We start from the raw sequence: 24,138 nt of genomic DNA, 5'->3' as shown, positions 1-24,138 counted from the left end.
GATCTTATCAAAGCTAGTGATAGTCCTCTGCATTGCTTGAGTATGGGGAAGATGCTGTATTTCAGGCAGAGGGCATATTTTCTTACTGTAGGTCTGGTCTTGTCAAAATACATGCATTAATAAATGGATTCCCTGAAGAAAATTGCAGCTGAACAAAATTAAGACCTTGTATGAGAATGGGCATGAATGGTTAGAAAGCATTTTTATCGCCTTTTATGTGCACTGTCAAGATTAAGCTAGTGTACAGCCTTTTGATATTAAGTAATAGTTATGGCGTATAAATAAAAACAGAAGGGCTTTTCATTTCTATTGGTCATTGGTTATTACCCAGGAGAAGAATTTTTCTGCTCACAGAGACTTTCTATTTCCCCATAGAATCTCTACAAGAAAGCCTGGGAAAGAGTGAAAGCTACTGGCTATATAATGCCCTCTGATGCTGTATCCCTAGCTCGTGCAAAAGAACTGAAGCATAATGCTAGTATTGTAAGTGTATAAAATATTTTCTTTTTTTTAATGAGATCATCAATTCTAGCAATGAAATGTTTAATGCCTTGCATATCCTGTAGGTATAAAAAAGTTTTTTTTGAATTATCTTCTATTTTTAATTTAGATATAATATGTATCTTTAGATAATCAGCTTTCTGTGATAATCATTTGGATAACAGTTAGTCCCTTGCTGCTTCTTTTCATGGAAAAAATATCACATTTTATAGTAATAGAAACTGTTTCTTGAAAATGTCTGGTTAGTTTTTTTTTTTTCAGTCTAAATTGCATAAGCATGCAGGTCAGAAAAACACCAAATGTCTTTAAATGATGCTTTACCAAGTGTAGAAGAACATAATCTTATGCTTTACTGAACTGAGGCTTATGAGAGGTCACTCTCTTTATGGCTACCTTTAAATGGAATAGCTGGAAAAATAATTAAATAGCTTATTCTGCTTCTATTTTCTTCTAGTCAACTTGTTATTTTTACAACATGATAGTTATGAAGTGCTTTTTTTGCCATTTAAAATAAGTAGAACACCAAGATCCTGCTTTAAAGGCTTTCTCTGCTTGTTGGACTCAGTTAAATATTTTGCCTACTGTTCAACTTTGTTCGAAAAATACAGTTGATTCATGGAGTCAGTTATTTGCTGCCTTTCTTTGCATCTGCTTAGGTAAAATACCGAGAAGAATATGACAAGTTTAAAGCACTGTACACGCTACCCAGAGGTGTTGAGGATGATCCCAATACAGCAAGGTGCCTTAGAGTTGGAAAACTTAATATTGATGTAAGTGTTGTTTACTGATGTGTGTTTTCCTGATAAAACCATACTTATCTCAGAAGAGGCTACTCAACGGATCCACGTGCCTTCATTCAGATAGCACATTTCCACATCATTTGGCAGTGTTCAGTATTTGCTAAATTCTATAATACACCTACAAATATCTTTTCAAGCCTGTGACTAAACTGTTAAATTCCCTGCATGGCTAAACCTTTAGTGTAGTATGTTTATGTATAAAATGGAGCATTACATAGTCTACCTCCTTTTAACAAGTGAATACAGTGAAAACTTGACAAATCACATTTTAGCACCACTGTTAAGGTTCTGCAAATTATTTTTAGAGCAGGCAAGTTGTAAATTTTAGTCATAGCCAAAGTAATTGCTCTCCCACTAATATTGCATGAAAATATCAATAATTTTGCTTCAAATTTATTAGTAGTTAATGCTTTAGACTATTTGTCAGCATTATTAATGTACTGCTTTAACTCTGCAGCGTCTGTACAAGGAAGTCTATGAAAAGAATAAAGCCAAGATCCACATTATTCCCGACATGGTGGACATAATTTCTGCTAAGGATGCACAGAAAAAAGTCAGTGAAATTGATTACCGCACACATCTCCATGAATGGATCTGTCTTCCAGATCTTCAAATCAATGCCCATGTTCGAAAAGTAACTGATCAACTCAGTGATGTAAGTTCACGAATCATGTGTTTGTGGCTCACTTTTAAAAAAGATTCTTGCACTTATGCTCTGTTAGAGGAAATGATTTAGCAAAAACTTAGTTGGAGCACTCTGAAGTTGCCACTAGGATCCGTTGTATTATGCACTGCTAAATAGCATCTGTATCATGTTTTTGTAACGCTTGACAATAAGTACATACTTGAGATACGGCTTAGTATGCATAATTTCAGTGTTATCAGTGTAGGCATTGGGTCATAACATTACAGTTCTACCAGTTCAGCCATGCCTGTCTGTAGATCGTCCTTTATTATTTGGTTGCATAAGATGTGGAAACTTTGGAAGTTTGAGAAAATCCTGGTGGTGCAAAGCTTCTACGCACTTGGCTTGCATAGGTCAGTCCAGGAGTAGGCCAGCAATCTATCAGTAAATCATTGCCCAGTAGAATATGCAAGTAGTTTTTTTAGAAATCGTTGTGTTTTTTTTATTTATTGGCCAAACTGAAACAATGAAGAAAAATTATTTAAATTCCCAAAGGAGTTGTTTTGATATTCTCAAGCCAAAAAAAAGTCAAAATACTGGAAACTTTACTTGCCATCATTTGACAGTTGTGTTTCACACTGATTTAGCAATAAGGGATTAGATCCTAGTGGAAGTCTTACAGATTGTTTCTTTGCTCTGATACCTTAGGTGTTATACAAGGATGATCTTAACTGGCTGAAAGGCATTGGCTGCTTTGTTTGGGACACTCCTGAAATTCTCCATGCCAAACATGCCTATGATCTTCGCAGTGATGTGAGTGGATACACTGGTTTTGCTTCTTAGGTTTTTTTTCACTCCACTGTATTAAAAGGACGGAGTAGCTTTATTCTACTCCAGATATAATCTGGAAAATGTTACGTATCCTTCTCTACTGAAGTATTCATTAAAGAACATATATGCTTATTTAAACTTTGCTGCTCTAGAAGTAGATATTGTCAGGTTACATCCCATTCAGGAAAGTATTAAGCATATGTTTGAATACTTGTCTTCTCAGAAAAGCACTTAAAACAGTAATTCTTCATTCAGAAGCCCTGAAGTAAAGCAGAAATTATGCAGAATTCATATTTTTAAAAAGTATTTTGACGTTGATTTTATGATTTCTTAAGATTTTATGACACATCCTTAGTTTGGGATTAAGCCATTAAAATAGGAGAATAACCATTCTGGGTTTTGAGAATATATGTCCCTTCATAAGTTCTGTATTAGAAGTATGTTGGGTATTTATCATATGGTACATATGCCTATTCTGTGAATGAGTATTGACTTTTCCTGATGTTCCTTGATAAAACTTATCAGCTGTTCTTATCTGGTGAGGTGCCATGTTCATTTATTCAGCCATAGTTTCAATACACTTCCTGTTTAAATGCTGATTCACTAGTAGAATAGTTCAGTAATAAAATAAATAGTAAATATAATCAATTCAATTAACAATGACTAGCCTTACTGGTTAGAGCTCTTGAATTTCTCTCTGCAGATTAAGTACAAATCTAAGGCAGAAAAAATGAAAAGTGACTACACTGTGGTCATGGAAACTCCTGTCTATGTCCAGAATGTCCTTAGTGGCTTGAATTTAAGTGAAGTAAGTATTTGTATCACCTTTCACCCCCAATATTGCATATGCCGTTACCTCACAAGTTCTAGAAATGTGACTTTTAATATTTTTTAATAATTTTATTTTAATAATTTAATCATTGCTGGTTATCTACAACTCGTTGCCTGTGCCCTTATAAAGTTATGAGAACACAGTCACTAAAATCTTTAGTTGCCTGAATCCAAAAGACTTCCATTCAGTTTTTTAGGAGAAAATCCTGTATGTATGCAAACAATACATACTGTGAGAGAATATCACAATTATGATTCTCCTCTAATTATTTTTTCTTTTTCTCAGGCTGTCTATCGTGGTGAATATATGCACAATGTTAAAGGCAAAATGATTCCTACTGATAAAACAGTAGATTTGGAGCGGGCGTATCATGCAAACAAAATACAGAGTGAAGTAAGTATAAAACTTTCAGGCCCACAGAGTTTCAGATATTCAAAAAGCAAATTCTTTAAAAGTTAATGTCTGTAGCTTTTCAGATAAAGAAGCTAGATTTCACTGCTCTAAAATGAAAGGGGGAAAATGTCCTCATTTAAGCTACAAGTATGCATTATAATGCAGACATGGGGGAAATCTTTTGCCAATTGTGATTAAGAGATTTCCTGTGCAGCTAATGAATACTCTCAAATATTACACACAGTTGTCACAAACTCTATCTTTCTCTCCTCTCTTGCAGAATTTGTATCGCTGGGCTGGTGTGAATGCTCTACCTACTGGATACACCCTTCCCACAGATACTCCCAGCTTTCAGCATGCTAAACATGTCCAATACATCGGCAGTGATGTAAGTAACGTACTAAGTCCTTCTACAACATGAATTGCAAGAGAATATTTGATGCCCATCCTGTATGAGATATAACTGTTTGAGACAGTTATTTCTCAGATACGAAATTGCTTGTCAGAGAGCAACAAGAGTGGGGTAGTTCCATGTGGATGCCTGAGCCAGGAACTGAGGGTGACCATGACATAGGCAGTGAGCTCATCATCCACAGTGAAGTCCCACTGTACCTGAATGGAGTGGGCAGAACAGGGTGCTGATAACAGGTTGCATCAACAGTCCCAGACAAAGTGAGGAACCAGGGCCAAGGTCCATCCAGGGGGATCCAGTCAGGAGCTGCAGGAAACAGAGCAGAGACGGGAGACAAGCTACCTACAACATAGGTGCAAGGTAAATCCAGGAGACAGGGCTAGAGACAAGTTACCAATAACACAGAACCAATGCCCATCCAGAAAATGAGGATATAGACAGGGCTGAAGACAGGTGTGCTTATGTCATGGTTTAACCCCAGCCATCAACTAAGGACCACGCAGCCGCTCACTCACTTCCCCCCACCCCAAGCGATGGGGAGAGAATCGGAAGGAAAAAGGTAAAACTCATGGGTTGAGATAAAGACAGTTTCATAGAACAGAAAGGAAGAAACTAATAATGATAATAATAACAATAATAAAATTACAATAATAATATAAGGATTGGAATACACAAAACAAATGATGCACAATGCAATTGCTTACTACTCGCCGACTGATGCCAAATTAGTTCCCAAGCAGCGATCCCCCCAGGCCAACTCCCCCCAGTTTATATACTGGGCATGACGTCACATGGTATGCAATATCCCTTTGGCCAGTCTGGGTTAGCTGCCCTGGCTGTGTCCCCTCCCAACTTCTTGTGCCCTTCCAGCCTTCTTGCTGGCTGGGCATGAGAAGCTGAAAAGTCCTTGACTTACCATAAACACTGCTCAGCAGCAACTAAAAACATCAGTGCGTTATCGACATTCTTTTCATACTGAATCCAAAACATAGAACTGTGCCAGCTACTAGGAAGAAAATTAACTCTATCCCAGCCAAAACCAGGACAGCTTACAACATAGCTCAGGCAAGGCCTGACATCCCAGGTGTGGCTAGTCAGGGCAATTAAATCTTATTAGTGCACTCAAGCCCCAACATTGGTAATGTGTGCCTTAACAGAATTTAAATCTTACCAAAGCCAATAATTATCTGAAGCAATTACTATCAAAATATAAATTTCCTCAGGCAGATGCAAATATCTTATTAGATGCAAGAGAAATTTAAAACGTTATTAATCTTGGGCCACATAACAGTAAAAATAATGATGATGTGATGTGTAGTGTATTTAACTCTGATATAGCTAAATCTCATGAGTTTATCTCTAAAAAAATCTTGCTCTTTATACTGCATAAATTACTGTCAGAACTGCAGTGTAAGTAGAATCACAATCAAATTTAGTTTCTTTGTTTTTATTCCTTTTTCCACTTTATAGCTGAAATATAAAGAAGCCTATGAACACATGAAAGCTAAAGGATATACTCTGGGACCTAAAGATGTTGGGTTTGAAAATGTGAAGAAAGTGAATCAAGTCATTAATGAGGTACAGTAAATATATGTATTTGCTTTCAATTGTATTTGTAGTGCCCAAAATATGAATGATGGGAGTACATTGACTGGGAATGTTGTAGGGTCCCTGTTCTTTGAGGCTTTTAAGAGCAGTTTAGAAAAATATCCATCAGGAATGGTAGGGGATCATTGATCCAGGCTTGGAGTTGGGCTGTATGGCTCTTTAAAGTTCTTGATAACTCTAACTTTCTGTAATCCTGTAAAACTGTTACCATAATATAAAATAAGCTTAACTTTACTAACTGATCTGCTACTTGATTAAAGTTGCATAGAAATTATTGTATCTGTATGACATTGGGTCTCGATAGTCTTAGGTTTTGTATATATGTACTCAGTTCTTTGGTCATTGGCTTTAATAGGACAAAAATTAAACATACTTATTTACATGTCTGTAGGATTAGTGTCTCACATTCTCCATGCATTAGAGAATTAGAGATGCATTAGAGATGCTGCTATCAAAAACAGTTGTGAAAAATCTTTGCCTGGTTAGAAAATAGTATATTTGCTCTGTTTTCTCTGGTAGTTATGTAACACCTAGCAAAAAACCTGCCCTGAAAAGAGAAGTACTTACACTCTGCCAATCTGCTTGCCATTTTAAGTTTTTAACATGTAGAATGTTGTCTCCTTTGATACAGAGGTTGTATCGGGCAACATACCACAAGTACAAGGACAAGATTCATACCACTCCAGACACACCAGAAATCCGTCAAGTCAGAGCAACACAGGAAGCTGTCAGTGATGTATGTGTCTTTCTAACATAAAAAAACCCAGAAGAGATTTAGAGTATTCAGCACGACCAACATGTGAAATGCTATTTTTCTCTTTGTCTTTCAGCTGATCTACAAGTCAGATTTCTTTAGGATGCAGGGACACTTGATTTCATTGCCTTACACTCCTCAGGTGTTGCACTGCCGCTATGTTGGGGACATCACAAGTGATGTAAGCAACTTCTGTTGAGACACCTAGTATTTGAATACAACAGGTCTAATACTTTTATACTGAAAGTGGAATTTGGCTTCTATTATTTACATTCTATTCTGTAATAGATAAGTGCTTTGTAACTGTTTAGGGACTGATTAATGAAATTATCCCAAAAGTTAACTTTTGATTTCTCTTTTTCGAATTGCCTGATAGAATAAATACAAGGAGGATCTGAAGTGGTTGAAGGGCTTGGGTTGCTTTCTGTATGATACTCCTGATATGGTCCGTGCTCGTCATCTGCGTAAGCTTTGGGTAAGATTTTTCTTCTGAGAACCATGTATAACAATGATTGATTTATTTACATGCATGCTATGTACTTCCAGGAAGTTAAGTACATGAAAATGAGTAAAGACTTATGACAGAATTTCTTGCCATGCAGCTAGTTAGTTGTTTCAAAGTGCTGTTAGGTTACACTGTAAAATTTTCTTTACTGCCAAGAATAATAACAGCTTCCTAAGTGATACTGCTTTTCTCTTTCAGTCTAATTATATATACACGGATACTGCAAAGAAGATGTGGGCTAAATACAATGTGGTATTGGATACTCCTGGATACAGAGCAGTTCAAGAACTAAAAACCCATTTGAGTGAAGTAAGTTCTGTATTATTTTTGCACATCTTTGTTAGCTATAATTAAGCTCAGACCCTCTCACTGTTTTTTCTGAAATATGTGAGATGTTATAATTGCAAAGCTGTGGTTGTTTGGCTGCTAAATGAACATATGTAACAGAAGAAATAATTCACAGACCTGTCTTTTTCCAGCTGGTTTACAGAGCTGCAGGCAAGGAGCTGAAGACAAAATACACTTCCATCCTTGATACACCTGACTTCTTAAGAGCCAAGCAAGGACAAAAAATACAAAGCCAGGTGAAAAATTTGACTGATTAAAAAAAACAAACTATCGGGGATCCCTCTTAATATACCCTTAAAGTACAGCAAAATCCTTCCAGACCATTTCAAACCAATGTAGAATTCCTGCAGAGGATGTTTAAAGTGACTATTCCTCATTTTTAAGTGGCCATGAATTTTCATATTGACCATGTCTCTGTAATGGACATGTTAGGTTTTGTCCATCTGAAACAGAGCACTGAACCCTGCTACAGTTCTGTTCCAATTCTCTGAAACTCTGACTTCATCGGAGGAATAAATATTTTTATTCATCTACCTTTTTCCATCAACATTTCTTTATTGATACAGTAGTTCATAATCTGAGTTACTAGCTACAAATTTTGTGGTATTTTTAAATTTGCAGAACAAAATGAAGATACTCACCAGAGAAAAACAGACCTTATGGATGCTTTTGTTTAAAGCTGGGTCTGGATGTAGGGCAGAGAGGTCATTAATGTCACATTAATTTGACTTCTTGGTTTGTGAGCGTGTTACTGGCAGTTACAGAATATCGAGTATGAACTGAGATAGTAAGGAAGAGGAAAGGGCACATTATTTTTTCCTGGGGTAAATCTTGTGGTTATCTATACATTGTGAATTTACAGTCATTTTTCAGAGAGATAAAGTAAAACTTACTTGAAATGTATATTTTTTGATTCTTTTCTTCTTGCTGCAGTACTTGTACGTGGAACTTGCCACAAAAGAGAGACCTCATCATCATGCTGGTGGTCAGACTCCAGCCTTTACCCATGCTAGGCATGTAAAGGACATGGTCAGTGAGGTAAGATATTTGGGGTTTTTTGTTTGGTACCACTATGCTGAACTGTTTAGAAGTTTTATTTCTAATTTCAGTGATAGTTTCAAGGGTCAGATCTGTTTACCCTTCATTTAGTTTTCTGTCTCTTATGCTTAAGTTCCACATTTCTTTTATAAGTTGTGGTAAAAGAGTACACTTTTTTAATATGTTTTAATATTTTATAAGATACCTGTTTCTAAGTGCTTGTTTGCAGAATCTGAGGTACACTGGCTGCAAGGCCAGGAAGACCTAGAAAGAGCTGAACAGCTGAGCTTGGTTCCCAAAGTTTTGACAGAAGCGCTTTGCAAGAATGACTTTATGCAGTCAGTGTAGCACCCCTAGGTGTTAATATAATCCCAGATTAGCAAATGCTTCTAAGACTAAAGGTATAACTTTTCCCTTTTGCTATCTCTCTTAGAAAAAGTATAAAACCCAGTATGAGAAGATGAAGGACAAATACACGCCTGTCCCGGACACACCAATCTTGATCAGAGCCAAGAGAGCATACCTGAATGCCAGTGATGTATGTAGTCCATGAACACTTTCACTGCTGCTTCTTTTGGTTTCTTTATGAAAAGAACAGAAAAAGGGTTGATGGAGAACAAGCATGCAAAGCATAGAATATCTCAGTGTGGGTCATACACGAGGTCACCCCATTTGCAAGTACATTTCCATTTGATATTTACAGAGATTATTAAGTTTTTACTTGATGTCACTTTAATGCTTTTTTAAAATTTATTATAATTCATTTTCCATTGCACTGAAGTGTGGTCTTACAACAAAGAAAAATAGATTTAAAGTAATTTGCTTACACATGAAATCTCTAAATAGCGCAGACTGGAGTGAAATGATTGATGCTGGAGCCAGGATAGAATATGTTTTATCAGATATTTTCATATCAGTTTTGTGTTACAGTAAACTTGCATGTCACTGAGAATGTGCTCATTTTTTAATTTAGAAGTAGATTAGATAGAAAAATTTTATGAGCTGCTGCACATAAGGTTATTAAGGTGAAATTGATTTTTCCTTCAAGCATGGAATAGTGATTTGTGATTTAAGGCAATGGCTAAGAGTACTCTACTCATTTGTGAGATCTTTGCTATATATTTCAGATTGCACGTTGTATCCTGACAGGATATGTGCTGGGCTGGTGTTTTGTTCTACTGATTAGTCTTACTGCTCTCTTAAGTATGATTTTTAAATACTGCAAAGAAGCATCCCAGTTCTCTTGCACATCTGAATTTCTCTTCAGAGGAAGTCTTTCCCCTAAGACTGGAATGATCTTCCTGCTTTCTTCTAGATCAGGACGTGGAAGAAGGGATAAGTAGTTTTTTATGCTAAAAGTGGCACTTCTGCTGTTGTTGAGTGGTCCCGTGATATGTGTATGTTTTTTCCTCAGTATTCAGTCTGAAAGTGAACTGGATGCAATGTTGGTTTAGAGGTACCAACTCCTTTTCTCTCTAATTTTCACCATAAGTCTCAGTCAAATTGCAATTGATTGTAAGCAATTGCAGCATCTCAGGGTTTACATTAGGATGTTAGACAGCAACATATCCCTGGATGTCAATCCTAAGAGGTAGGAAATTTAACTAAAACAATTCCTGACAGATAAATATAATATATTCTTTTATATGTTATTTTTCTTACCAGTTGCGCTACAAAGAAACCTTTGAGAATGCTAAGGGCAAATACCACACAGTGAAAGATGCTTTGGATATTGTCTATCATCGAAAGGTCACCGATGATATTAGCAGTGTATGTATACGACATATTCATTCCTAATTAGTGTTTGTCATATAATAACCTAGAATATGCCACTTATGCTGTTGCTCTATTTAAGTGTGTCAAATAATTAGAAAAATATGATCAGCACTATTAATATTAACTTCTTTCCTTCTCTGGAAGATTATATACTTGATTGCCTTTGGTGTTACAAAAGTAAATCTCATTTCCACTGTTTCAGTTCTGATTTTTCAGAAAAAGGAATGTTTTGAAACTGTATGGTTTGGACTGTTCTGTTCTCAGATTGTTTTACTTCATTCTTCAATTTTCTGTGTAGGTGAAATATAAGGAAAATTATATGAGCCAGTTAGGAATCTGGAGATCAATCCCGGACCGTCCAGAGCATTTCCATCATCGTGCAGTCACGGATGCTGTTAGTGATGTGAGTTCAAATAGTTTCTGGATGTGAGAGGTTGAAAGTTATAAGTACATTTCCAAATTGAGAACCAAGTCTTATTTCATGAGAAAGGGAAGGTAGCTGAAATTTTTAAAGTGATTTGCACTTTCACCTGGCAGATCTGTGAAATGACAGAGCAAATCAGATGGCTAAAATTACAGCCCTTCTCCTTTTGAAATTAACAGAACAGTCTTAATTAATTTCAGTTGCATTTGCTTAGATTTGTTTGTTAACCCTATAACAACCCTTCATTGTACATATCTGTACATATACAATAACCCCTTAATTGTACAAGAATAAATGTTTTTTTAATTCACACAGGAACTCCAATAGCTAATGATAGATTAGGTATGTGAATCATCTTAGTCCATCAGAAAAGTATGAGTTACTCTAACTTATTTTATAATGGAATAATAATGGATGTAGCTCTGTTTGCTACACCTTGTGTTGAGGTGCCATTTCAGCATTGATTGGCTACCACTTGGTGTCACTTAAAACTGAATCCTTTTACTTCTTTTCTGAAGGTTAAATACAAGGAAGACTTATCATGGCTCAGAGGCATTGGCTGTTATGCATGGGATACTCCAAGTTTTGCTCTGGCAGAAAAGAATAAGGTGCTCTACAGTGGGGTAAGTAAAACAGTCTGAATTGGTGCTAAAGGTTTTATTGACATTTGCTTATATTGTAGATAAATTTTTCCCAGGAGAATCCAGTTCTAACCTAGACATTGATATGAATAACTCATGGTAAAACTTAATATATAGCTTCTAAAATTTCAGTTCTTACTGTAAAAGAAAACAGAGGCAAAATGATCTTTTACTTATCCCCTCTGTTCCTTGCAAAGCTATCAGCTCCATAGTAATTTTTCTAGTGATTCTAAGTCTAGCTTTAAAATTATGAAGATTTGAAATTTCCATTGCTTTCTTGATGTGCTAGTTCCATCCTGCATACTACATTTACAACTAGTTTTTGTTTGTAGATATGTTAAATGCACATATGCAATAATTCTACCATGGTTTTGCTGCAGTTTGTTTCTAAAATCATGCTTTCATTGCCCTACCCGTCTTTGGAATAACATTGGAATGTCTTTTTCTGTTTGTTTCTTTTTCTCCAGTGTAAGTACAAGGAGATATTTGAGAAGACTAAGTCTCAGTTTCAGTATGTAGCTGACTCTCCAATTAACAAGCATTTTAAACATGCAACTCAGTTGATGGATGGGGTAAGCGATTTTTGTAGAGTCTCGTACTGAAGTAGTAAGTGTGCATATGTTAATACCAAATTGAAGGTTCATCTTCCTTATGAAATTGTAAATAAATCAAAATATATTCAGGCTTAAAGATGTCTTAAGGTCAGACTAAAATCATGAAAGACAAGGTTGTTCTTATTGCCTCTCTGAATATTAGGACAGGGCAGGTTTATAGTACCTAAAAAGTGAAATCCTGACCCCTGTTCCATTACCTTGTCATTGCAAAGAAACCTCTCCTTTGCTGACTGGTAAATACATGCTAACTTAAACAGTGCTGTTTACTTAGTAACACTGATTGTTGATTGTCATGTGAAAACAGTGTAGAGAGAACCACAACTGCTTTCCTGAAACATTGAAGAAAAAACTTCATCAGTGTCAGGAAGATAGTATTACGTTCAAAGTTACCATAGCTCTGTTTCATTTCAGATATTTTGCCTTGAATTCTCCCACTCTACTACTTAGTTTTTCTTACTTTTCTCCTGTAGTGCTAAAGAAACAATAAACACAACATAGTAGCAAAAGGGGGTTAATGAATGCCCCTGTATCTGAGAGTAAAATCACCAGTGGAGTTTCTAAGAGTAGTGCTGTACACCCACAGGACAAAGCCCATTGAAAAGCACTGTGTTCTAGGTGAATTCTCATCAGCTTAGAGTTGACATACCACACCAGCCTCTGATGCTTTTTTTTAAAGCAGAGTATATTTAGAATCTCACATCTTGGTGTTTTGTTCTTTTTCACCAGACATTGTTACATTTACTGAGAGGTAAACAATTTATTACAGTATTACCTGTTCTAGGTTAGAAAAACTATTTCACAACAGATTCCATTCCAGTACCATTGCTGTCATTTCATACGCAATTTGAAAAGCAGTGAACCAGAATTTGTTATGGAAGGTTGTTAGTATTCATTCTTCTTATTGTTTGGTAGAGCAAATAAGGAAAAATTTAATGGGAGAAACATGAATGAGTAAAATTTTAGCAATGGGGGCTCCATACATGGAAATGAACTTGCCTAAATGTCTTCTGTTATGTAAGTGAAGTTTTTTGTGATGAGGTGTTATAGTTTTTGCTTACAAAATGTCTGATGATAGTATAATATTGTATTTTACACTTGAATCTCATTCTGTTCTCTTTGTACTCAAATCAAGAAACTAGTTCCATAGAGAGTTGCTTCTGCAGTTATTTTTCATGATGAAAGTAAGTCATAAAATGTCTTATTGAAGAGTGGCAGGGATAGAATATAGGCATCCTTAAATTGTAGATTAGGCATTCCAGTGGAAATTTAGAAATGCATATATTATTTGGAAATGTTTTCTCTCTATGTGTTTTTTTAATATATTTTTCTCTTTTGGATATGATCTTCAATCCCAGCCTTTAAGTAGTCCATGTAAAGAGGTTTCAGTGGTTAGAACTATGATCTCTTTGTGTCTTCACTCTTTTTTTATTTGTTACACTGTATTATGCTATTCTGAGCAGAAATTATATAAAGCTGCCTATGAGAAGCTCAAAGATAGGTACAGCGTTATTGTGGATGATCCTAGGAACCTCCTGGCCAAGTGGGGGACTACACTGAGCAGTCAGGTACTGTAGGAGCACTAGCTGGTGCTGCCAGAAAGTGCCTGGTCACTCACAGCTACTCCGTCTGTGTGAAACGTCTATCGCTAGCAGTATCACAGGTTTCACCTGTGATGTTGTGATGTTCTAGTTCAGTTGATCAGATGGTCTTTGTTTTGCCACCCAAAAAGAATTATTACTTTTTGAGTGAGCTAATCTCTACTGTATGTACTTTCATATATTGTGCATCAATTGACATCAGAAATCTAATGCCTCTTGAAGTCATTGGAGAGGTTTTAAAAAATGCATGTTGTATCATCCATTTATTTTTTATTACCTCTCTTTTAATGACCTTTACAGACAATATCTTCTTACTCATTACTCAAGCAACAGTGACATATTTGGCTTTTGAGTATCCTCCCCTTAATCTATAATTTAGTCTTATCTCCCAAAAAATATTTTCACAATTTCGTTTATGGGATAGTATGCGAATCTTTTAATATATATTCTTGATATTCTTAATTATATAGATATAAGTTGTATGCACATCTGAGTGAATACATACAGTACCTTGCCTAAATCTCTCCACTCTCAAAGTGTCTGGGATCTAGAGCTGCATTGTTGTTTATGGTGTTCACAAGTCTCTTTTGTGCTTCGTTGCCATTTGCATGAACAGAAAAAATATAAATCCTTTGCCAAGATGCTCCTGCAACATGGATGTAATGAAATTCTGAGGCCAGATATGCTGACAGCACTCTACAACACATACTTATGGAGCCAGGTAATATGAAGAACTGCTGCCATAGGAGACATTATATATACAAATTAGCTGCTTGGACTTCTAATATTTAATGTTTGGGAGTTCTCTAAATTTCTACTGACATCAGACTCCAGAGTTTTGTCAATGTGCTTAATGCTGGCTATGACAAAGTATTTTTTAAAACAGAATATCTGAAACAACATTTACTGTAACTTGGACTTCACTGAGCTCAGGCTGATCTTGCCTTCATTTTCTCCTTTCGTTATAAATAATTGTTATATATACTTCTATATTAAATTTCACATACTTACATAAAGAACAATTTTCCATATATTTAAGATATTGTGTGTTAGCTGTTCCTGATATTTACCTAACCAAATTCTCATTCTGCCACCATTTCTTGGACTGACCACCTCTCATAATGCAAGTCTGTTAATTCAGTATGAACACGGAGAAGTAATTTGGCAAGTAGATTACAACATTTATCTACCACTCTGCCTGAGAATGGTGTCAGATTGTGCCTAGATACAGAACAGAGTCATGTCTCACTTCTAAGTGCTCTTAGAAATGGTATAGGCACACAGGTCCATAGTAAATCATGTTTTCATCAATTTCCTTCTCTACATACTGCTTTTAAGCAAGGCTAGCAAAGCAGTCCTCATGCAGTCACATAATACAGTTTATTAAAAAAACCCCAAACCTCTCTCCTTTTGCCTGTTCTAGTAAGAATCAGAAGGTAGAAAGTGAGTTTGATTCATCTATTTATTCATACAGAACAAAGAGCCTAACACATTTATATTTCTGACGATGTAAAAGAAAGCCTGTAATGACTCTGATATATTGTGAAGAATTAATTTTCCATATTCTACCTTCTTTAATCTAGATTCCAGCATATATATTTTGGCTGTACCAGTTGGATGAAAATGTGGCTTATTAAATAACTGATACATATTTATTTCTGCTCTGAAATCACAGCTGCTAGCAGTAACCTTACTCTTCAATGGTAAAAATTATTCCTGACTGGACCAGGTGAAACTGGCATATAACCTTTAAATTATAAACTGGAAATGCAGCAGTAGAAAATAATTACATGAGAGGGAGAGGGGTGTTCTTCTTTGTTAGTATTAGCACAGTTAATAAAATTCTTCACTAATAAGGTACTGAAGTTCTTTACTAGACATTTTTGTTCAATTTATCTGTGGATTTATATTATGTCATTAAAAAATCCTTGCAGGTAAGTGTGAGTATGTTTGAAGAAAAAAAAAATAGCACTCTGCCTGACCTGCATGTTCATCTGAGTTGACTTCATGTTATGATTTACTATTTGTATATGATTTTTTATATTTGTCTGTCATAGTCCTGTTTCAAAGGCATGGATTTATTTTCTGATGCAAGATAGAGCATGAAAGTTCTTTTTTAAAAATGTGTTCTAATCTCTTCCACCTGCTCTCAGGCTGTCTACAATGATTTATCATTCTCAGTGTACAGTCTCTTCTCACTGAATTCTGTGAAAACAGGTTTAGAGTCCTGAGCAGGGCAAGATGATCTTTAAAAAAGAAATTATCAAAACACAAATTCTGCTATCAAAGCCTTTAAAATAGCCCGGCATTATGATATATTCAGTGGAAGTTCTTATATTCTACTGTGTAAGATGTTTTACATTTCTCTTGATTTGATGAATATTTAAAAATGAGATATTGTCCAGTTATGAATTTTAAAAGTCACTGATCTGCCGAGATTGCTTTTTTAGCTCAATCTTGGAGATTGAGGATAGAAGTGAAGCTTTTACACTCAGTGAAATAAATGTAAAATTAATCACACAGATAGGCAGCCTCCTAGGCAAATAAGGGGCTTGCAAAGTTTAGCTGATTGTGCATATTCAGCTTTCATTGGCTATGGTGGAAGGATTTTGCAATTTTATGTGTGAATATAAACATATTTCCTGGAGGTGTTTTGTCTTGGTTTGTATGGCTAACATAAAATCTTTCCCAATCACCAGGTTGAATACAAAAAGGACTATGAAAAGAAGAAGGACAAGTATACTATGGTTGTGGATACTCCAGAACACTTAAGGACTACAAAAGTCAACAAACAGATTAGTGATGTAAGTGTGGTTAGTCCCTTTCAAGCATACCTCCTTCTCTGAATTCTGACCTTTGAAGTGTGATAATGAAGAATATGGCATTTTCAGTAGTCCATTATACAATGTTTCTCATCTTGATTTTTTTCAGTTGACACCAATAGTGTCAGGAAATAATATAATCTATAATTTTTATCTTCAGATTATTTACAAGTTGGAATATAACAAAGAGAAGCCTAAAGGCTATACTACAATCCATGATACACCTATGTTATTGCATGTGCGCAAGGTCAAGGACAGAATAAGTGATGTAAGTAAATTATCCTTGTCTGTGGTATCAACAAAGACACAGAAGTAACTCTTCGCTTTGATATGCAATACTTTTAACTCATATGTAACACTGTCATTAAAAAATAGCTTCTTGTTAGAGTGTATTGGTTTTGTTTGCATATAAAACTCCATATGTACTTAATGCTTTTTCAAAAAACACAGTAGAGTATGAAAGTATGCAGGAAGGTTTTTTTGTGTAATGTTCTTTTGTAGCTCTTGGAACACTTTTGCTGGGGTAGAGCAGCCCTCACTAGTAATAAAAGCCATGAGCTGGAACTGGTATCTAATTAAAGCATGGATTTGAGGAGTTTGTTTCTGGGTTTTCTTCCTCTGTTGGCTAGCGGCTTTTGTGGAGCCTTGAATAAGATACTTAATACATTACTGTGTTTATTAATTTCTTCTATGGATATTGTAAATATGTAAGGTAAATATTCTGATCTAAAACAATTATGTGTGTTAATTATGGGGCAATGGAATGCTAAAAAGAAGAGAGAGAAAGGAAGATGAAGCAGATAGAGTAATATTGTAGGATTTGGGAGTCCTCATCCTAATTCCTCCTCTTACTCTAGGCTTTCTCTCTGACCTTTGTATTGTTCCTTAGGTATCCATAAATAAAATGATACTAGCACTTCCGTAATTCAACATAGTACTGTGAGAATAAGTAGCGTCAAAGTCATTCAGATACTACATGAATTATCTATATAATGAGTAAATCTAGAAGGAAAAAATAACCATATTATCCAGATACTAACATGGATCATTAAGAGACAAAGGTATTCAAAAGCAATCTGTGAATTGAAGTACATTTTGTCGTTTCCAAACTGAGTGCTGAATTTGAGATTCTATAAAGGAATTTTCAGAAAGCATTGAATGTGCCTATCATAAGACAAGAGTCTTTAAAGCATTGCTATTAGTTGCAAAAAACTAGAAACAGGAAGAATTACTGTTCATGTGTAGATTTTGTGAAATCTTAGTCTGTGCTTCATGGTGAGTTTTACCTGCTACATTTTCTATTTAAAAAGAACTGCTGCTGAAGAGAACCCTTCTTTCAGGCAGATAGTTGATACCAAGATGTATTGATATAATTTTTTCTATTAAGATTTTATCTTGACAGGATAAATTTTTAATATTATATTTTTTGTGTTTTGATGCTTTTCTTGTCAACAATGATATTACCTTTGTAAACGTTGTTTATGTTTGTCTTTCTTTAGCTGAAATACAAAGAAGTGTATGAGAGGAATAAATCTCACTGCAATGTTATAGCAGATTCAGTTCATATTAAGACTCCAAGGCATGCTTACAAGCTAAACAGCAATGTGAGTTCAGTTTTATTAATGCTTTAATTTTATTATGGATAGTGTTTGGGACTGGCAGTGTGTCGTGGTTTAACCCCAGGCAGCAACTAAGCACCACGCAGCCACTCACTTGCTTCCCCCCCACCCTGTGCGATGGGGAGAGAATCAGAAGGAAAAAGGTAAAACACATGGGTTGAGATAAAGACAGTTTCATAGAACAGAAAGGAAGAAACTAATAATGATAATAATAACAATAATAAAATGACAGTAATAATAAAAGGATTGGAATACACAAAACAAATTATGCACAATGCAATTGCTCACCACTTGCTGACAGATGCCAAGTTAGTTCCCAAGCAGCGATCCCCTCAGGCCAACTCCCCCCAGTTTATATACTGGGCATGACGTCACATGGTATGCAATATCCCTTTGGCCAGTTTGGGTCAGCTGCCCTGGCTGTGTCCCCTCCCAACTTCTTGTGCCCTTCCAGCCTTCTTGCTGGCTGGGCATGAGAAGCTGAAAAGTCCTTGACTTACCATGAACACTGCTCAGCAGAACTGAAAACATCAGTGTGTTATCAACATTCTTTTCATACTGAATCCAAAACATAGAACTGTGCCAGCTACTAGAAAGAAAATTAACTCTATCCCAGCCAAAACCAGGACACAGTGGAAACCACGAGCAATTATTTTCAGTTCCATTGAAATTTTTTGAGCTTGGACATTGCTTCTAATTCTTACTCTACTTGAATAAAATATATTTTAATTTATTTCATATTAAAGTGCTCACTCTTGCAAATTGTCCTTGAGGTCACTTGAGGTCCTTGTATGTCACACATCTACTGTTCTTCTCTCCCCCTCTGTTTTCCTGACAGAGATGTAACTGCCCCAGAAATTTTCTGTGATGATGTTCTTGTAGACAAAGTGAGCGCTTCATGGAAAGCTCTACTGTGTTTTCTATTATCGATGGCCCAACATGCACTTGAATAGGCAAGGAACTGAAAGCAGTCACCTTCTTCAAAGTCATGACATCTTTTCAGTCATTCATATTCCTTTCTCCACCTAGCAGTGGAAAAGCTGGAGTAAATGGACTCCCACTGGATTGTACATGATTCAGAGGAAAGCCCTGGTCTGATGTAGACGCGCTTTCTTATCTCTTCTCTCTTTATCTGGTACAGACCAAAAGAGAATTTGCATCTGTATGTCGTGTAAAGCACACAACTTCCAATTAACTTCTTTTTTTCTTGTTGTTTCACTGCAAACAGCTGGATTATAAGAAGAAATATGAAGCAGCCAAGGCTCATTGGCACTGGATTGCTGATAGGCCTGATTTTCTTCAAGCAGCCAAGTCATCTCTGCAACAGAGTGATGTAAGAGAATCAGAACAAACTGAATACTCCTCTTCCCCACATCTCTCATGTTCAGAATTAAAAAAAAAAAAAAAAAGTAGAAGATTTGAGACTCTTCTTTTATCTTTTATTTTTTTCTTCCTGCAGTATGAATATAAACTGGACCGGGAATTCCTAAAGGGATGCAAACTCTCCGTCACAGATGATAAAAACACAGTATTGGCCTTAAATAATGCCATCCTGGCAAGTGATGTAAGTATTTGAACACTCACTTTTTTTGTTCTGCTAGAACTTTACTTACTACATAAATGACTTTATTGGAAATATGATTGGATTAAGAATGAAGCTTTGAAAAGTTATTCTCAGTCTCACTTCACTATTTGGTTTGACTTGTTTATTTCATTAACAAATTGGCAAAATCTGAATAAATTTCGTCTTGTAAATGTCAGTGGCCTAGTTCATGGATTAAATAAATATTCAAAGTTAACATTGCCTGAACACCCTAGACGTTTGGTATATCTCTGCATTCCTGTTACTGAAATGAAAATATTATCTGCAGAAAACAACAAAAAAAGCTGCTGGTATAACTTGTGCATAACACAAAGTATCTTTAATAATTACTAACAATATATTAATACTCAGTATGTTAATAAAATTCCAAGTGAGAGCTATAGGATTATATAGACTGGAGTGAATTTATCTTGGAAAACATCAAAATATGGGATTTTCTGCAAACTTTTGCACTAACAAACAGGCACAGCTATAGTAATTTCTTTTTAAATAGCCACAAGACAAGATACACATTGCTTAAAATGGTACCTTTTCTGACTGCTAGATAAAATACAAAGAGAAGCACAACAAAGCTCGAGGAACATGCCTTGTTGTTCCAGATACACCTCAGATCCTCCTGGCTAAGAACGTCAGCTCTCTTGTATCCGAGGTAAAGCATCGGAGAGTTCTTTGTTCATTTTAAGTACATCCTTTTAATATGGGTGGGGTGGGGTGGTGGTGGTGGTGGTGCATTGCTGTTTGTTTACCTATTTTTATTCTGTCCTTTCAGAACAAATACAAAGAACAGAGCAAGAAGCAGCTTCCACATGGATCTTATACAACCCTGCCAGAGACACGAGACACTGTTCATGTGAAAGAGGTGACCAAGAATGTCAGCGACGTAAGTAACTAGTGTGATAACAATTTATGGTGTGATTGTTACCTGCTGCCTATAACTGATTAGACTGTTGCATGTTTTTGTACACATGCAACACATTTAGAGTTTTATCGTAAAATGCCCAAGGAGTCAGAAAGATTAATTCCTACCAGAATGAGACTTTAACAAAGAGCTAAGCGCATTTTATTGGGAATCTGTTGAAATAGTCTGGAGAAAAGTGACAGGCTGGAGTGCTAATGGGTGGCCTTAATTCAGATTTTATTTTTCATAGAACACAGTTTAAACAGAAATCATTATCACCAAATAGCAAGCTTTTGTAATCTGAAGTGCAAATTATGACAAACAAGCTGGGGATCATACGTTTTGAGACTGAGGAGACTGTGTTTTATTTGTCTTAACAGTTTCAGTGAGCTTATTTCCAACTTTCAGTAGCATTTACCTCCATGTGAAATTAAAAAATCACACATGGCCCTTTTTGCTCTTAACAGACAAACTACAAAGAGAAGTTTGTGAAGGACAAAGGCAAGTCTAATTATTCTGTCATGCTGGAGCCTCCTGAAGTGAAACATGCCATGGAAGTTGCTAAAAAACAGAGCACAGTAAGTTTGCCTTGTCTTTTAATGAATTAAGTAGCTTGTGTAAGTAAATTTGATCAAAGACAGCTGGCAAAACCAAAAGTTCACATACTTCTGGATTTCCTCCCAGCCTCCATGTTCAGGTTTAATTCTGAAAGATAAAGGTGCAAATATTTACAAATGTAAAATTGCACTGAAATAAAGGATTTCTTTGAAAATCATATTTCTACTTAATCACATGGTAGGATTTAAAGTAATCTAGTGCAAATTGCATCTAATACTTTCTTTCATTCCTTCAAATACGGACAGAATTGCATATGCTTATTTCTTCCTTTGTAGACAACTTGCAAAAACACATTCCCAAATCTATTTCTTGTGAAATTATTTAACAGCCCCCCCCCCGCCCAAAAAGCACTTTCCCAGCAACATTGTTGTGTCCTTATTAGCTGTATTCCTCAAGAACAAGTCTCAGTAATTTTCTTTCCTCTGTCTATCATCATGGATTAGATTGAATACAAGAAAGATGCCAAGTCCAAGCTCCACTACACACCTATAGCAGATCGACCAGATATTAAGAAAGCAACTCAGGCTGCCAAGTTAATTAGCAATGTAAGTGGTTTTTAAGTCTTCTGTATAATTCTTTAGCAGTAGTTTTACTATTAAAAACAGTGTCAGTAAAATAATTAAGAGGGAATGTCATCACTACTCAACTATACTTCTTTTTTTTCTTTGTTAGATTGAATATAAAAAGCGTGGAGAAGCTGGCATTGGCGTAACCATGCTGGGACGTCCAGATATTGAACTGGCAAAGGAGGTGTCCAAGCTAACTAGCCAGGTAATAATAAAAAGTTGTTGAAACGTTGAAGCAGTGAGAGAAATGAGATATGATATTAACTTATAGAGGAATACTAATATTATAACTGAAATTATTTCTAGATTAGAGGATAAGGGAATATTTTAAAGGGAATGTCTTAAAGTAAAAATTAAATCCCGATGCAAGGTTCTTCATTACATAAACTTTTCTACTTACTTACTAAATGTCGGTAATGGAGGTACAGAATCTCCTTAAAATGATGCCATGACAAGATCTTTTAAATACTAAGGCTGAAGCGTCAGTCGTGTTCTCTTTTTTTAAGCTTTTCTGGGTGTTGGCTTTAAAAGAGGCAGCCTTTTACCTAACTCTTATTATCCACCCTTTATGAGATGGACATTGTTTCTTTCAGCCACTTTCTTTGTATTTTGTGCCTTTAAAAGAATCTTCTGTTTTGAAGTTAACATGTTATATTAATAGAAGCTTGCTTACTTTTATACAATGGTCATGTTCTCCGATCAGTCTGAAGCACATGCTTGCTATATTCTGTGACAATTTTTTCTGCCAGGACCTCAGTTCAACTTGGTTCTTTCTCACCACTTCATGCTTTAAACCTGCAATTGTTTGCATTTCTGATCTTGCTTTCTTGCTACGCATTATAGGCAGAATACCTCAAACGACATATGCGAGGGCATGGAGCTGCATCTTATGATACCCCATGGATGAGAACCTTTAAGAAAGCTAATATGCTAAGTAGTCATGTAAGATAATTTTAAGTGACACATCTAGGAATGCCATTTTTATGCATCTGTCTCTTGCTTGCATATTATCTTACAATTCCAAGTTGTTAAAGGGTTTATGATGCACCAGTTGCACTGGATCTTTTTGTTTCAAAGGTGTTGAATGTAGCAGAACTTGTGAGACTGCTTAGCTGGATGTGACTTTCTTTTTTTGCTCTGGAAAGATAATGCATGGGAATTCTGTGGGTTGGGAATTTGTCCGTTTCAGAAACACTACATGAAGCTTGAAATGTTATTATGCCCTTCATAATGTTTCTGGAACTTCCAGTGTTTTTAATGCAAGTTTCCGATGCACTCATGCAATGTGATAACTCACCTTTTTCACCCAAACCCCCTAAAACCAGACATATAAGCTTGAGCTGGTTTTCCTGAAACTCTGCAAAACATGGAAATACGTGTGTATGACAAACCCAAACAATGGTGCTGGTAATTTTCAGTGAACAGTCATACCATATGCATGACATTCACATTTTAACTATTCAAACTTCAAACTTCTCTTTAAACTTCATTTAAACTATTCTGTTTATATTGTGCTGGAATGGCATAATGGAAGCATAGCCTAGGACTGAATCAGCCCCAGAGCCTCTGAGAATCGTACCCTGTAGTGATTTGAGGCCACATAGTTTCTTATATTTCTTGCCATCTCAAAAACCTTTGGAAGATCAAAAAATGATGGCAGCATAGCAGTTTTGAAGTGGAAGCAGACAGATGTGTGCCATTTCAGTTTTACGTGTGTATTTCCAAACAAAAAAGGGGGCATTATGGTTTTTCCGTGTCTAGCCATGACTGCTGCACGTAACTGTCGCATGTTTGAATGTCAGTCACTGTGTTTGTCAGGAAAACCAGGAATCTTTTCAGTAGAACCAAGGATTCTTAAACTGAACAATTTGAACTACAAGAAAAAGAAGAAATTACTCTTATTCCCATTAAGTGATAATGAGATCCTCCTTCTCTGTGCTTTTGCTCCAATGCTAGCCAATTCTCCTCTTAGTCTTAGAAACATCCTTTGATGAGATTATTTTAGTTCTGAGAGAAAATTAACTGTTGTAGAGGCAATAAGGGAGCAAAGAATAATTGGCATATTCTTTTTTTTCTCTTAGGCATTTCTTCTCATAAACTTCTCTTTTATAAAGCATTATGTCCAGTTTGTTTATCCACTTGCCCTTTTTTAGTTGGATTTCATCTGCCTGTCTGACATGCTTGCTTTTAATTTTGCATAGATCTTCCAGCAGCATTTCTTCTGGGCTTAAAATAGTGAACTCTTTGGCGTGATGGTCTGATCTTGATTGTATGTTTTATAGCTTGCAAAACGTAACAGATTCTAGTATACT

General features: G+C 35.8%; 1 protein-coding gene across 42 annotated transcripts in view; it reads left to right on the top strand.

The window, feature by feature from the left end:
- NEB (nebulin) overlaps positions 1-24,138 on the top strand; it is a 129,923-nt gene that overhangs the window by 78,371 nt on the left and 27,414 nt on the right. For 35 of the 42 annotated variants that reach the window (XM_075029022.1, XM_075029060.1, XM_075029063.1 and 32 more), the window contains 31 exons: positions 376-483; positions 1,158-1,271; positions 1,759-1,956; positions 2,635-2,739; positions 3,461-3,565; positions 3,875-3,982; positions 4,263-4,370; positions 5,865-5,972; positions 6,634-6,738; positions 6,833-6,937; positions 7,133-7,231; positions 7,460-7,570; positions 7,741-7,845; positions 8,543-8,647; positions 9,081-9,185; positions 10,313-10,417; positions 10,722-10,826; positions 11,366-11,470; positions 11,956-12,060; positions 13,563-13,667; positions 16,400-16,504; positions 16,683-16,790; positions 18,022-18,126; positions 19,370-19,474; positions 19,601-19,705; positions 20,289-20,393; positions 20,514-20,624; positions 21,110-21,220; positions 21,704-21,805; positions 21,933-22,031; positions 22,670-22,768. In XM_075029022.1, the coding sequence (XP_074885123.1) occupies positions 376-483; positions 1,158-1,271; positions 1,759-1,956; positions 2,635-2,739; positions 3,461-3,565; positions 3,875-3,982; positions 4,263-4,370; positions 5,865-5,972; positions 6,634-6,738; positions 6,833-6,937; positions 7,133-7,231; positions 7,460-7,570; positions 7,741-7,845; positions 8,543-8,647; positions 9,081-9,185; positions 10,313-10,417; positions 10,722-10,826; positions 11,366-11,470; positions 11,956-12,060; positions 13,563-13,667; positions 16,400-16,504; positions 16,683-16,790; positions 18,022-18,126; positions 19,370-19,474; positions 19,601-19,705; positions 20,289-20,393; positions 20,514-20,624; positions 21,110-21,220; positions 21,704-21,805; positions 21,933-22,031; positions 22,670-22,768 (3,369 nt within the window). Of the gene's footprint in view, positions 1-375; positions 484-1,157; positions 1,272-1,758; positions 1,957-2,634; positions 2,740-3,460; positions 3,566-3,874; positions 3,983-4,262; positions 4,371-5,864; positions 5,973-6,633; positions 6,739-6,832; positions 6,938-7,132; positions 7,232-7,459; positions 7,571-7,740; positions 7,846-8,542; positions 8,648-9,080; positions 9,186-10,312; positions 10,418-10,721; positions 10,827-11,365; positions 11,471-11,955; positions 12,061-13,562; positions 13,668-14,316; positions 14,422-16,399; positions 16,505-16,682; positions 16,791-18,021; positions 18,127-19,369; positions 19,475-19,600; positions 19,706-20,288; positions 20,394-20,513; positions 20,625-21,109; positions 21,221-21,703; positions 21,806-21,932; positions 22,032-22,669; positions 22,769-24,138 lie in introns of all 42 variants that reach the window. The other 7 variants (XM_075029064.1, XM_075029044.1, XM_075029032.1 and 4 more) reach the window with 3 other exon arrangements.

The sequence above is a fragment of the Buteo buteo genome, chromosome 5 (genome assembly GCF_964188355.1).
Source record: "Buteo buteo chromosome 5, bButBut1.hap1.1, whole genome shotgun sequence".
Classification (NCBI taxonomy): domain Eukaryota; kingdom Metazoa; phylum Chordata; class Aves; order Accipitriformes; family Accipitridae; genus Buteo; species Buteo buteo.
This window is presented reverse-complemented; position numbering and strand designations above follow the sequence as displayed.